The 15,731-nt window shown below is 42.6% G+C and overlaps 1 protein-coding gene across 2 annotated transcripts in view; it reads right to left on the minus strand.

Moving 5' to 3' along the window:
- galnt11 (UDP-N-acetyl-alpha-D-galactosamine:polypeptide N-acetylgalactosaminyltransferase 11 (GalNAc-T11)) overlaps nucleotides 1–15,731 on the minus strand; it is a 32,946-nt gene continuing 17,215 nt past the window's right edge. The window contains exons 8-12 of one of the 2 annotated variants that reach the window (XM_072679291.1): nucleotides 13,162–13,314; nucleotides 8,705–8,923; nucleotides 4,266–4,370; nucleotides 2,063–2,200; nucleotides 1–1,008 (exon numbers count right to left, since the gene is read on the minus strand). In XM_072679291.1, the coding sequence (XP_072535392.1) occupies nucleotides 877–1,008; nucleotides 2,063–2,200; nucleotides 4,266–4,370; nucleotides 8,705–8,923; nucleotides 13,162–13,314 (747 nt within the window). In that variant the 3' untranslated portion in view covers nucleotides 1–876. Of the gene's footprint in view, nucleotides 1,009–2,062; nucleotides 2,201–4,265; nucleotides 4,371–8,704; nucleotides 8,924–13,161; nucleotides 13,315–15,731 lie in introns of those variants that run through there. The other variant, XM_072679292.1, reaches the window with a different exon arrangement.

Here is a 15,731-nt window from a genome sequence, read left to right on the forward strand (position 1 = left end):
TTTTATTAAATCATCTTTATTATTTGGTTCCGTCATTTACAAAAGAAAAGAAAGGGACAGAGAGACAGAGGGACATGTAACTGCACTCCATTTTCACAGCAGACTGGCCCTCCTGTTTTTACATTAAAATGACCAGAGTAACTGGTAATTCACACCTTCACCTTTCAAACTTTGCTTTGCATCTGAACGCTTGTGGACAGGCTGCGGGTCTGAAGTGTGTTATTCAGCTGAGTAACGGCACAGTGACCGAGTCATGCTCTGCTGTAGCAATTAATGTTGGTGAAAATCTAAAATCCTGTGATTGGAAACAAACACAGATGCTAATACAGGATACAGGTTAAGCAAGTACTGTCCTTTACGTAATTCCACTGTAATAAGAAGGAAGCAAAAGCAGAAGGCGACAATTTAAATGAACAAAAGACACAAAGATGACAACTCTAATACTGCCAGCTGACACTGCTCTGTAACTCAGAAATTTACAACACAGCTGAAGTGAAAGCTCCTCTGAATCGTCTCTGCATGATCACTGTGCAAACTGGTTAAACCTCAGATTAAAAACAAATTATAAATAAGAACAAAAAACATTATCGAATATTTACTGAAACTAAAACAAACGTAAATCTGACCATAGGGGGCGCTTTCAGCCATGATTAGCGTGATAGGGATTAAAAATGACACTCAAATTCCTCCCATTCATTTCCAGAGAGCTAGTAAGGCTGCCAGAGACAACGCCTCCACATTCAATCCTGAAGCCACCGCGAGCCAGGCTGTGTGCTTGCTGGTCCAGTAGTCCTCACCAGCTGCTATCACACCGCATAGTTCCCTCCACAGCCAGGAGGGGGTGGCGTGAGCTCAAAGCGCCCAAAAACTGCAGCATCAACTCTCCAACTGCCACTGCTGGGCCTCTGAACCGTCACAGATTGCCATGGCAACGTATCCCTTATGGCTGAGAGGATCCACCACCGCCAGACACTGACCAACAGACACCTGGTAGAGCCGGTTATTCTTCTGCAAAAGAGGAACATTTATGACCGCCATATTTGACGCCTGTGAAGAATCCGAATAACTAGAATAAACCCAAATAAACAAGGTCAGTGGTCAGTGAGTGTGTCTACATAGCTAATATGAAGTGTCTATCTGTAATTAAGCCTATATAACATTAACATTAGAATAAGAAGATTCTTATTTTATATAGAATTAATATAGCTAATAGTGTGTCTACCTGTAATTAACTATATAACTTTAGAATAAACCCAAAAAAACAAAGTCAGTGGTCAGTGAGTGTCTACCTGTAATTAACTCTATATAACATTAGAATAAACCCAAAAAAACAAAGTCAGAGGTCAGTGAGTGTCTACCTGTAATTAACTCTATATAACATTAGAATAAACCCAAATAAACATAAAGTCAGTGGTCAGTGAGTGTCTACCTGTAATTAACTCTATATAACATTAGAATAAACCCAAAAAAAACAAAGTTAGCGGTCAGTGACTGTCTACCTGTAATTAACTCTATATAACATTATAATAAACCCAAATAAACATAAAGTCAGTGGTCAGTGAGTGTCTACCTGTCATTAACTCTATATAACATTAGAATAAACCCAAATAAACATAAAGTCAGTGGTCAGTGAGTGTCTACCTGTAATTAACTCTATATAACATTAGAATAAACCCAAAAAAAACAAAGTTAGCGGTCAGTGACTGTCTACCTGTAATTAACTCTATATAACATTATAATAAACCCAAATAAACATAAAGTCAGTGGTCAGTGAGTGTCTACCTTTAATTAACTATATAACATTATAATAAACCCAAATAAACAAAGCAAGTGATCAGTGATTGTCTACCTGTAATTAACTCTATATAACAGAATAATTTTAATGATTGAAGAGTTCTCATAAGAGTTCATCAATGCTTATTCTGGAAGTGTGTGAAGCCAACTATCTACACTACATGGATGTTGGGGAGTGTTAGGTCAGTGTCCCATGACCGTCACCGATACCTGCCAGGGTACCTGTCTGAGAAAACAAGAAACTGGACACAAGCAGGAGGAGTCTCACCCCGAGGGACCACTGCTGAGAGCCTCCGGAGCCGTGGCACTTCATGAGGCGTGGAGGGTCTGACGAGCGGATCTCCGACATGTCCAAACACAGCAGTCCTGCCAGGATCAGCTCATGCTCCTCATCGTAGGCCCACTCCTACACACAGACGGCACTCAATTATTACAGCTGCTACAGAGCTGAACTTCAAGTGACAGACATAATACTAGAGCTGTGTGCAATGGCAAGAACCTGGCAATCAGGTTCAGTTTAGTGATTTTTTAAAAGTCTAACTTTAGGAAAACTATCAAAGTGTAAAAACACCATCATCTGCATAAAATCTGAGTCAAAGTTGAATTTTTTATCCAATCAGAACAGTGCGATGTGAAGACAGCACAACACTGCCCTCTAGTGGTCGGAGTTTAAACACACCACAAAATGAATCACTGCAAACAACCTTTACATGTAAACTATTAATAATCAATACTGTGTTTTTGAGAATAAATAATAAAGATATAAACAAAGCGAATTGTAATGCCGATAGTTGATGTTGGGTTTGATAGGGAAAGTCTCACTGTGTGTATGACGTCTGTAGGTTACACTGATCCAGAGTTATGAAGCCTAGAATACCAGTGGTGCAGGAATCGGGTTCAGTGAATGGATCGGTGCTGTAGATCGGTCTAATTATTCAATACCTGATCCAGGTCATTTCTTTTTACTAGTCTAGTATCGGATAGGTGCATTCTTACTTATTATAATTATATATAATATTACTTATAATTTTTTTTTGTATTATTACGTGGCTGAGAGAGAGAGAGTAGGTCACTATACAGCATTTAGATACACTATAAAAGACACTAACATTTACTATTAACTTCAGTTATAGCAGCTCTATCTGAGATGTTCATCATAAAGCTTTAACTGCAAATTGAATGTAATTTATTTAATTAATTATTAGTCTTCCATTTGTTTCATTTATTATTATGTTTAAATACTTTTTTATTGCTTTTAAATGTTTTTTGTCCTCCATGTCTGTGTATATTTCCGTTTATGTGAAGCATTTTGAGGTATCATATATAAATAAACTGGCCTTGTCTTGGATATTCGGAATATTTAATCTTCCCGTCATCTAAAACACTCCAGTATTAAATTACTGGTTGCTCCTGTAATCGATATGATCCGATAAGACCGAATCACTGCATTGTTTTGGTGTGGACCAATCTTACTTGTGTTTGACAAACTAGTGGGGTGTATTGATCGGGGTGCGGACTCTCAGTCCATGCCTCCACAGAAATGTGGGTCTGAATCCAGGTCCAAGCAGACGAGGGAATTTAGAGAGAGTTCAGCTTCAGAGTCCTTTATTTCCTCAGGGCAGGTCGGTGCTGTAGCATCTCTCGTTTCATTTGGTGACTTTTTTGCAGCTGTTCTGTGTGACTCACTCTGCACCATTTTAAACCCGCAGAAAACGTCTGTCTGAGCCAGTCTGAAACCAGACTATCCAGCAGAGGTCTAGAGGAACAGCAGTTTCGGGGTGAAGCAGCAGATTTACAGTGTTTAAATTCAGCCGAAAGCCTGAGTGAAGGCATGAACCGATCACACTGAATAATATGTCTACAGTGAGCAGCTCCTGACTGCTGTAGTCACGCCTGCGCTGGTATGAGTGGTATCGGTTTCCTTCCTCCCAGTCCTGAACAGCCCAAACTAAAAAGCACTGAAACAGAGCTGAACTCCACTCTAAACTGCATAGGTTTATGCATCAATTCCACCTCAAAACATAAGCTTCAGGATCATGCTGATGCTCCACTGACTGTAACAGGGGGAGAACGGCGTGTCCGTCATTCCCACTCCAGGCCGGAGCACTGCTGCTGCTACTGCACTATGGAGGTTTGGTGGTGGAGCTGCAGGAGGAGAACCTCTCTCCAGAACTGCTGCTGTGTAACACTGCATAACCCATAGTCTTATTAGTGTAAAATCCTGTAGTGTTACTCTACCGCCTCAGCCCACATGCTGCTCCACCTTCAGATCAAGCTTCTGGAGCACTCTGATTGCCCAGAAATGCATGTGTACAGCTGTCTATGAGGGGGCGCTCAAAGCAGGATTTGTATTTACAGCAGTGGTGTAAAAGTGAATTGCCCTCACCAACTGTAAAAACAAATATTTCTCACATACTGCAGCCTTAACATATTAAAAAATAAAGAAAGATGGATGGATGTTAATTCTGTACCTGTTCAGGATCCTGAGAATCACAGGGTTTTACCACAACAGTGCCGCCCTTCTGGCTGGGACGACCTTGCGCCACCAGACACTTATTAGCCGACAGATTACGCAGCTTAGAGAGAGAGAGAGAGAGAGAGACAAAGAGAGAGTAGGTCACTATACGGCATTTAGATACACCATAAAAGACACTAACATTTACTATTAACTTCAGTTATAGCAGCTCTATCTGAGATGCTCATCATAAAGCTTTAACTGCAAATGTAATGTTTGAATCCTTAAAGCTTCCAGACTGCCTAATCTTACCCCGATTGCACATTTTTCTAGGTTTTAAGCTTTTAATACATCGTTTCCACCCAAATCCAACAGTACAATACAGTATATGAACTTTAAACGCAGGCAGAAACACTATTACAGTCCATTAAAGTATTAAAATAACACACGGTCAAGTCAAAATATTCTGATCCCCAACCTAAAGTGAGAATATCCACCCTTGGATCGGATTACGCTAGCAAGGTGTCGTGACCTGGACTGTGTTAGGTGATGGGAGATGTTCTTTATAGAGGTTAACTGCTCTACAGTACTGAACCACAGTTCTACAGCGTGCCAGAGATCAATTCTCTGTACACCTTCACTACCACGGTTCTACATTTTCCTGTGAAATTGTAGCACTTCACGAGATGCTTTTCCACTCTTCGCCCACTGTCACAGTCCTATCAAAATATTACGACCTCCCCTGGTTTGGAATTATTTTATAAATTATTATAAATCCCCTTCCTGTCCCCCCCATTTCTCCTAAATCGGTACTGCCAAGTAACCCACTTGTTTCTAGCTCCCCCTAGCTGTAGCAAAGCTCCCGACACTAGAAGGGTAAGGGCTCTCCTCCGACACATGTGAAGACTGCCACCACTCTTTTCAAACTGGCAGCCGACACGCTCAGAGGAAAGCGGCAGGTCCCTGGCTCCACCACTTAAGAGTGTTGAGGGGAGAGAGCGCCATCTACCTACCCAGAGAGATCATGGCCAATTGTGCTCTCTCAGACCCCGGCTGTGTCAGGGTTAGCTGCATGAATGCATGGCTGCATGGTTGGTGTGGCACAACCGATAACACCTCTGCCTGCCAGTGAGCTACCACACCACGTGGGAGACTGGGGTTCAATTCCTGGTCTGGGTGACTAACCCTTGGGCAGGACTCCTAACACTACATTGGCCCACCTCTGTAATACCAGTAACCTTGTAAGTCGCTCTGGATAAGAGCGTCTGCTAAATGCTGTAAATGTAAATGAATAAATAAGCGGGCACACCAGTCAGCTGTAGCTGAATGCTAAAAGATCATCATGGGCAAAGGGTGTGATTTGACTGATGGCCGAAAGGGCTTGATAATAGGGTGCTGGGCGAAAGGTGGTAGCATGTCGGTAACCCTTGAATATCAATACCAGGAGTGGACTTCTCACACATGGACTTCCTATAGTGGTGATGCCATTGATGCCAGAGAGGAAAGCAATCTCCGTCAACTGCTCTGGTGAGTGGTACAGAGCAATTGGCGCTCCACTGTGCACCGGCTAACCTCTATAATAAAAACCTAACACAGTCCATGCCACGACGTCCAGGAAAAACTGCATAAGAAAAAAGGCTGTACAGTATTTAGTTTGTACTTGTGGCTTATTGGCTTTATTGGCGTCACAATGCTGATATGATACCACCGAGACTGTTCTTCTGTGGCTGTTCAGAAAAAAAAAAAAAAAAAATCAGGTCAAAATAAATAAATACAGGTCCGTCTCCAACCACTTCACATTGAGGGTTCACCCGTGAGCATGAGTCTCTATTCTTAAGGGTAGAAGAGCCACCTCATGATCGAGCAGCAGCATAGAGAAACAGTATATCCTGAATTACCCTGCAGGACCTCCGTCTGAAACCCCTAGTTTAGGTAATTGTGTGGTACAGATTCACAGCGAGGGCCTGAAAAACATCTTCGTCTGCTTTAATTTGAGACTTTCATTACCCATTTGTGGCAAGTACTCATTACCCTCAATTCTTTGCAAGTAGCAATAAATGATTTTTGTGGATTCAGGGTCTTTAAGCCAGGATCGGGAGTAAAATGCACACCTTGAGGCAAAGCCCCCCCACCCCACCTCACCCCATCCACTGATTTACACAGTGGAAAAATACAGGTCACTACCCACGATTCCTGGCTCTCTAGCAGTACACAGCACCAAAGTGCTTGACCACACTGCCCCCTGCTGACCGAAAGAGGACATGGACCGTGTTTCACACATCAGATTTGTTATTTTCAACAGAACTTTCCAGAGAACTAATCATGTTCCTCACCTAGACTTCACACTACCGGCCCACACAACAGCTTTGTTTACCCACACTGCTTCAGATACGGAAGGAGAGCGTGATAGGACACTATTCGGGGTTTAAAGTCTCATGTCCGACAATATTGTTCTCTACATTTCCTAATCTGGCTCCACTGAAAGGGTCTGCCCCTTGCACAGCTCCATGAAAATCATCTGATGGTAGATGCTGGACTGTGACATTAACAGTAAAACAAGAGCTCCCTGTAGGTCTTGTGAGGACATTAAGATTGTTTGAGACGTCTTCATACATCTTGAGGAGTTCTGCTCTTGGGCTGAACTTGCTAGGACGGTCTGATCTGGTCATGTTGGTCAGCTGTTCCACTGTAAAATGATGTAGTGGAATTTCTAAATGTTCTGAGATCTGTTTAAGGGTGCATCTCCACCCTTCTTTCTGAAGGCCTCAGAGAGCTCTCTGGATCTGGCCATGATGGTGATCTTCTTCACCCCTCACTTTAACCATCAATCAAGATCAGACCAGACTAAACTTTTGAGGTTTAAATAAGACTCCAGACTCCTCCAGAATAATCCTCTCCAACCATGTTCTGATCATCTGCAGCTGATGTTCCGCAGCGGAGTCTGATTCTACACATCTGAAGGAGTGATAAATGTGTGTGTAATTATATTTCTATTAATTCTATTTTATAAATGATGACTAAAGACGTTTCTTCAGGTGTGTGAGTTTAGTTAGATTACCTCCATCTCTCAGTGTTGAAGAAGGACCATCACATGAAGATCAGACTTTTAGATTTCTGATTTTTGTGGATTCAGGGTCTTTAAGCTGGGATCAGCAGTAAAATGCACACCTTACGACCCACCTCACCTCATCCACTGATTAATGCAGTGGAAAAATACTGTCTTAAAAGTAGAGAAATTACTAACTCTTAAAGTAGTATTCTCAGCAGCAATGTCCACTTAAAACAGCAGCTTCAGAATCATGTAGAAGCTTCACGGACTGTAACAGGGAGAATTACACTCCCCAACTGTAGGGGGAGCCCAGATACCAATTCCTAAAATTAATCCTAAGAAGAGAACATTGCAGGGTGCCTACACTACTCTACTCAACTTTTAGGCAACTTTGGTACCTGGTACCTGGAACTGGATACTTTTTAGTACTGGTTCACTCATGGTTCTAAGCGAGCTGAGTAGGCAGTGAAACATGACGTGTGAACAGTGCCGACATGACCAGAGAAAATTACTCGTTAATTACTGTTACTCTAAGCGGCGCAATGCAGACACCCAGAAACTAGCCATTTGTAAACTCTCCAAGCTAATCTCACTGAGACTTTGTTGGATAGCTATTTTCATGATCACTGAATGTATAGAAGCATTTGCCAATGCAGGCTTGGTGCTTACAGACTAGCTACATGAGCTAGCTTCACTGCTGTGCTACATGTTATTGTGTATATCATTGCGGTTCAATGAAATCCATGTATCTCCATTTTTGTCCATTTTGATTTTTGTTTTTTTTTTTAACCCTGAAGTTGCTCTGTGCACTGTGTGGATAATACTGGATGAATGGACCAATAGAAATGCTCCAACATGACATGGAATAAAATCGTTTTCCACTGAAGTTGTGGTTTTTCACTGGACAGCGACGATATGCTATTTAGGTAAAGGTAAAGGTGCACGTATTTGTCACTGTACAGCGAAATGTGTCCTCCGCATTTAACCCATCTGGTAGTGAACACACACTCACACACACACATGTGTTAGGGGCAGTGAGTACACACACACACACCCAGAGCGGTGGGCAGCCAACTCCAGCGCCCGGGGAGCGAAGAGGGTAAAGGGCCTTGCTCAACAGTGGCAGCTTGCCGAGCCCGGGAATCGAACCCACAACCCTGTTATCGATATCCCGGAGCTCTATCTGCTGAACCACCACTGCCCCTATAGTTGCTCTGCCCCTATAGACCACTGCCCCTATAGTTGCTCTCTGGATCTGGCCATGATGGTGATCTTCTTCACCCCTCACTTCAACCATCAATCAAGACCAGACCAGACTAAACGTCTGAGGTTTGTGAAGCTGCCAATTGAACATCACTATTTATTCCTAACTTCTCACATTAATGTTTTTACATAGGGAGTGTTACCCGACCACGCTGCAGCACTTTGGGCCTCTTCACACCGCGGTTCATGAAGACTGGCGGCTGGGGTTTGTTCTGCGGCGAGGAGACCTGCATCTCCGGGTAAATGTTCTCCAGGTACCACTTGAAGGAGTGACACTGCAGACGCTGACGGACCGCCAGGCGCTCACTGATGTCCCCAAAGTCCCTGCTCCTCAGCTCAGGACGCAGAGCAAAATACTGCTCCTGAAAGGGAAAAAAAAAACAAACAAACAAAAAAAAAAAAACACACACACCGATTAAATTCATGACAAAAGTATTGGGACACCTGCTTATTCTTTGTTCCTTCAGAAATCAAGAGTTTTTGCTTTTGTTGGAGTAACTGTTTCTACAGGGAAGGCTTTCTACTAGATGCTGGAGCACTGCTGTGAGGATTTGATTGCATTCAGCAACAAGAGAGTCAATAAGGTCAGAAGGAAAAATAGACAAGCGTAAGAATCTGAGACACTTTGACAAGAACCAAACTGTGATGTTCTAGACAATGGCTGGTGTCAGAACATCAGGCAGGGTGGGGTGTTCCTGGTACGCAGTGATCATGGGCGCTTAAGGCTTGTTAATATGCTCCATGGAGGCTCCACCTCACAACTTACAGGACTTATTAAAGGATCTGCTGCAAACGTCTTGGTGCCAGATACCACAGCAGGACACCTTCAGAGGTCTTGTGGAGTCCATGCCTCAGAGGTCAGAGATGTTTTGGAAGCACAAGAAGGACCTACACAGTCTTAGGCAGGTGGTTTTAATGTTCTGGCTGATTGGTTAGTGAGGTCACTGCCTGTATATACATTTATTTACATTTATATGTTTAATAATAAAAAAACATTTATAAATATTTATTAACAAGTAGTTTTTGGCAGCAAACAAGATCTCAGATCTACAAGCCTGCTGGAAAAGCATCTCAGGAGGCTTCTCGCGCTGGAGAGAACGCCAAGAGTGAGCATCAAGCAGCATCAAGGCTGAAAGGGGGGCTACTTTGAAAAATTAGGAACAGAAGATAATTTGGGTTTAATGGTCGTCAGCACAATTACATACTGCTAGAATTCACTGGTCGTCAGACCTCTGTCTGGAGGTGTCGGACGTCCAGAGACCGTGGCGGTCCGAGTCCAGCAGGGTGTTTTAGGGTAGAAGAACAAGCTCTTTACTCACATTCTGATCTGTCTACAGTTACCAGGGCAACAGGACCACCTCAACCCCTGATTGGGGTGTTGATGTGTGTTTGTGTATAAACAGTATCCCAGTCAGCAGTGTGCTCTCAGTGTGCTCACACACACACACACACACACACACACACACACACACACACACACACACACACACACACACACACCCCTTTCTAATCAACTGGAGCTCTGTTTTTGGGTGGGTTGTGAAATCGTGAGTGGGACGCCATTAATCACATCCATAGTGCTCGTCAGACAGCAGGTATGAAACCTTGGCACTGAGAGTTTTTCACCATGGCAACTATCATCAGCATTTCCACACACACTCATCAGCTCTGGAGCTGTGAGTGTGTGTTCTACAGAGTTCTTCAGAGAGAGAGAGAGAGAGAGAGAGAGAGAGAGAGAGAGAGAGAGAGAGAGAGATCTCCTGAGAAAGTGCTTCTGACTATCCATTATCTGATAGCAGGGTTTAAAGATCTGTGCATGATATTAAGGGGGGGTGGCTTTGGGGGGGGGGGGGACCTCAAACCGGAGCCATAATGCCAGGCGTGGGCTAGATGGGCATCAAGCTGTGGAGCAGTGGAACTGTGTCCTCCGGAATGATAGAGGACACAGATGGCTGGTCTATCCAATACGTTTGGGATGAGTTGGGGAGGTGAGGTGAGCATCCAACATCCTGACCTTCAACCTAGAGGTGGCTCAGCGGTTAGAGCTCTGGGCTATTGATGACAGGGTTGTGGGTTCGATACCCGGGCTCGGCAAGCTGCCACTGTTGGGCCCTTGAGCAAGACCCTTCACCCTCTCTGCTCCCTGGATGCTGGAGTTGGGTCTGTGGGTGTGTGTGCTCACTGCCCCTAGTCACTAGTTTGTGCGCGTTCACGGTGACCCACAGATGGGTCAAATGCGGAGGACACATTTCGCCTTACACCTTTTCAACTTGCACCTTCAACTGCGAGCTATGACCACAAGCCAGTAGGGCCAAATCTAAAAAGGACCACAGGACTTGGCCTGGCCTTCTGGGACAAGCCTTGTGGGTCAAATCAGCACTGCAATCTGTCAGAATCGGTCAGAAGCATCATATAGCACAAAGGAAAGCACTGAAAACACGTATGTACGTATGTAACCTTGGTTATGTGACTAGTGGATTACTGCCAGGGTTCCTGGTAGTCCAGAGTAGCGAGAAGAGCCAGAAGGTCCTTGAGGAAGTGTAGCGTGTGCCAAGCTGCTTATATACCCGTGCTCAGTTCACACGCTGGCTCACGACTGCATCCCAAACAAAAATGGCTACTGCCTACTAATGCAGCCCTTCCACTCCGAACTGCATCTACACTGCTCCAACCTACAAACCCATTGATTCCCCTAATGCCTTTAGAGCATCCATGGGATTACAGACAATGCAGCAGCAGGCTAAAAGCATCTGCTCAGTAGAGCAGCGTATCCAGAATCAATCAATAGAAATTCTGTGACTGTGAAACGCTCCAGGCTCAGAGAGAGCGTGATGGTTCAGTAACATATGGCAGCAGAACTCAACAAGCCGCATTAGCACTAGCCTGTATTTTCCATCACGTTCAGAGTCAAGTTTTTAAGTGCTTGGAAAGAAGACACTACATGTCCAAATGTTTGTGGACACCCTTTCTAATGAATGCTTTCAGCTACTTTAAGTTGCACATACAACTTGACTCTAGACTCTGAAGAGAAGCACCAACAATAGAATAGGACTCTCAGCAGGAGCAGATGAGCATGAGCCTAGTGGCACCATGCTGCCTAATAATGCCAGGCGTGTGCTAGTAGAGGGGTATAAAGCCCCCCAGCATTGAGCTGTGGAGCAGTGGAGGAACTTCCACTCCAGTGTTCTCTGGAATGATGGTGGTGGAGCAACATCCTGACCTTATTAATGCTTTGGTCGCTGAATGCAATCAGAATCTCACAGCTATACTCCTCCAAAATCTACTAGAAGGACTTTCAGATATTCCAAGAAAAGCAGGATAAACTCTTATAATATCCTTTAATTTTGGAAGAAACTATGAATGAGCAGGTGTCCAAATACTTTTGTTCATATGGTGTATTTAGTGTGCTCATTGTTTGTGAAAATGCAGATTTTACTGTTTTATATATATATATATATATATATATATATATATATATATATATAAAAAATTATAATATATTTATATATGTAATTTTAAAATTTGACTTTCATGACAAGGTGTTGTGTACATTTCCTCTATTAAAGCTAACTAATGATTAATAAGTTCAAAAATACATAATATTAACTTGTTTTTGCAGAATGTAAATAAAGTTAATTTATTACCTATGTAATTCCTAATGTCATTAGATGTAGGTTATGTAATGGTAATAAAATGTATACAGGATATAAATAGACCTTCTGGGTGTTTATTTTCTCTTAAACACAGAAGATCAGTTAATCAGTTATTATGTGGTGAATACAACACCAGAACGTCTGCATGCTTGGTTTGACCAAGTTTGAGTGTGTCTGTTCTCTCACCTGAACTGGGTCCTGATGAACCTCAGCCCTAAACGAGGTGCAACCTCAGCAGCACTGATAAGCTACCAGCTACAATGAGTAACCTGTCCCTCTAAAAGAACTGTCAAAGAGTGACCAATTCAGACGCAAAAGGTGTCCTCTGGGTCTCTATGACTGGAGGCTTAGTACTGGAACACTGCCTCCCTCTAGAAAGTTCCCTGCTAAGGCACCCCTGATGCCCCAAGTCACTAGTGTGGGAGAGCAGGTGTGTGTTCGCTGCCAGTGATGGATTAAATGCGGAGGGTAAATTCTGTTGCACGGCTGTAATGCGTTTGTACTGATAAACTAAAAGCAACTAAAAACTCCCATAAAATGCTTAGATATACAAACACTGGCATCTAGAATGATGTAGTACCCATGCACATCCCAAATCTTTACTCTCTGAAATCAGTGTGGAAGCTGTGAAGAGTGTATTTTAAGTGTTTTTCACGCTGTCATTCAGCTCTTAAAAGTCTGGCGTTTTAGGTTGCTGTATATTCAACTGCTATATTATTTTAATATTTATTATATTACAAATTACCATACTAAACTAATACTAGTACTACTACTAATAATAATAATAATATTATATTAATAAATAAAATAAATAAATCTTCTTCTTTTGGTTATTAGTGTCCTTTATTGTTTTAGAGCTCCAAGCATATATATAGATTGTATACTGTAATGGGGGACTATTTGTTTTCAAACACCAAGTTCTCATCTAAGGCCTTTTCAGTGCTCACCTTGTACTCGTCCATCCAGACGTGGGCCAGCCGAAGGGAATTGTGGGCCATGGTGTCCTGCCCGCCAGGCGAGCCGTAAGGTCGGCGCTTGCGGAAGATGTGGCCCACTCTAGAGCAGGGAATGATCAGGAGCTGGCCTCCACACATCCAGATCTGAGACAGAGAGAAAACACACACACTTAAAAACAGTGTGGACCACAGAGTAATTCTGCACAATGCTTTATGCAAATGTTTGGACACCCCTTTTCTGAAGTGAAAATATGGAAACACAACTGTTGCAGTAAAATACTTCAAGAAATAATGGCTGTGTCCCAGCTGTGTCCGGACTACACACACTTACTATAAGGTACAGAGTATATACTGAATCTTAATGGTGCCGGCTTGGCAGGTTAGCGCACACAATATTAACATACCAAACCTACCATTTTCTACAAACAGGAAGTGATGAAGCGTTGCTATGCCAACATACATCACTAATAATTGTTTCAGATGTTCCTCCTTTTTTAATTTCCTTTTCTAGAATGGTGTCTGTTGAAAAGGACAAAAACCGACTGGATCAGAGTATGTATCTTGGATGTTTGAGTATTTTCAACTTATACACACACACACACACACAGACAGACAGACAGACAGACAGACAGAGACACACAGACAGACAGACACTGCAGTCCTGCTCACCATTATTGGCACAACCTGCACAGAAATCTTCAGAAATAACTGGAAATGTACCAAAGTTATATCTTCAGGATATTTTAACTGGAGGTCCAAAGTAATGGGTTAGTGTGCGGCGTGTGGTTCTTGTTGAAACCATGACCCCAGACTGTTCCAGGTTGGCCTTCAGGTCTTTAGATGTTTGACATGTTGTTTTTTCCACCATTCGCACCAACCTTCACCCCAACCTTCAAAGACTTCATCAATTTTCCTCCTTCCCCCACGTCCAGGGAGGTTCTTGACGGTTCCATGCTTGGCAAACTTCTTAAGAACATTGCGTTCTGCTGACACCGGGATACCAAGGTCTTTGGAGACGGCCTTATACCCTTTGGAAGTCTTGTGTTTGCTAATACTAGCACTTCTGATGTACTCTGACAGCTAATAACGCTTTTGAATGTTCCTCACAGACGGAATCTCGGACAGCACGTTTAGGATCTACCCTCACATGTTTAAATGAAGTCCAAGGACTGTGAGGGCCACTTCACTTTAATTGATCCTGGTAGATTATAAGCTTTGTTCTGGGTCTTCATCCTGTTCTGCTTTTCAACTTCAGTATCTCGCCTGAATGGGTCACATCAGCGTCCGGTACAGGTCTTCATATTTCGATATTTAGCAGAATCCATTCTTCCAACAACCTGTGCAACGTTTTCTGCGTCATCAAATGTTGCATCATGTTTTCTTCAAACATACTTCTGTGATTGTGGCCAAAGAGTTCAACATGAACTCAATCAGAACATAGCACTCGTTTCACTAATTCTCTAGTAGGGCTGGGCGATATGGTAAAAATACTATTTCACGATATTTAAAGACTCTTTTCGAGATACACAATATTAATCACGATACATGTAATCACAGTCTAAACACATCAATAGCAGCAGATTCTTATAAACTACTGTTCAGATCCTCTCCTGTACTGAATACAGTGATTTCTAATCAACATCTGCTGCTCTTCATCTAATGAACCCTTCAGTCTAATTACACTGTTAGTAACGAAACACATGATTAGAAAAGCTTATACTTATCACCATGACAATTTATCACGATATGATAAAATATCATCATATTGCCCAGCTCTCGCTCAGCTTTTCTCTAGATATTCAGACATGAACATCAGAGATTAGTCAGACCATCGCTGCACAGTAGAACAGCGCACCTTATTCCATGGTGGCTAAACCTAGTGTTAAGTCATTTGCTGTCATAGAACCAGCTCTATCAGAGAGATGCCTTACATTTCAGACAGTTTTCCTTTAGTTGTACTATTTTCTACATTGTAGATTAATACTGAAAACACCCAAACTGGAATTATAAGCAAACAAATTCCACATGTTGACAGCTTTACACAGTCAGCTCGACCAGTCTCTTGAGGTGGTCACCTGGAATGCTTTTCCAACAGTCTTGAAGGAGTTCCCAGAAGTGCTGAGAGCTGTTTGGCTGCTTTTCCTTCACTCTGTGAACTCTGGACTTTGCTGTTTGGGTTCTAATTAGCTTCAATTTGTTAATACTCAGAAGCTGCTCAGAGAAGCCCATGGTTACTGAGTGTTAGCACAAAGCACAAACGCTCTGAAAAAATCATCAGCTGACAATTCCTGATTAAATTCTTGACCTATTATTATTTTTTCTAATTTCTAATGTAATTTTAATCAGATAAAGTAGCAAACTGCATTAAATGTGGTTTATTAAATAATCTGCTACAAACTGCATGCCTAAATCTTTTACACAAATGTGAGATTTTTACACACAAATCTCCAGTTACTAGCTAGAACCACAACACTGGCACTTTTACAGCATCAGTAAGTTAGCTAAAGTGTCCTACTGATGACAATGGCTCAAAGCTGTACCCCTAGCTAATGCTGACCATT

This window comes from Salminus brasiliensis, chromosome 5 (genome assembly GCF_030463535.1).
Source record: "Salminus brasiliensis chromosome 5, fSalBra1.hap2, whole genome shotgun sequence".
Taxonomy (NCBI): Eukaryota; Metazoa; Chordata; class Actinopteri; order Characiformes; family Bryconidae; genus Salminus; species Salminus brasiliensis.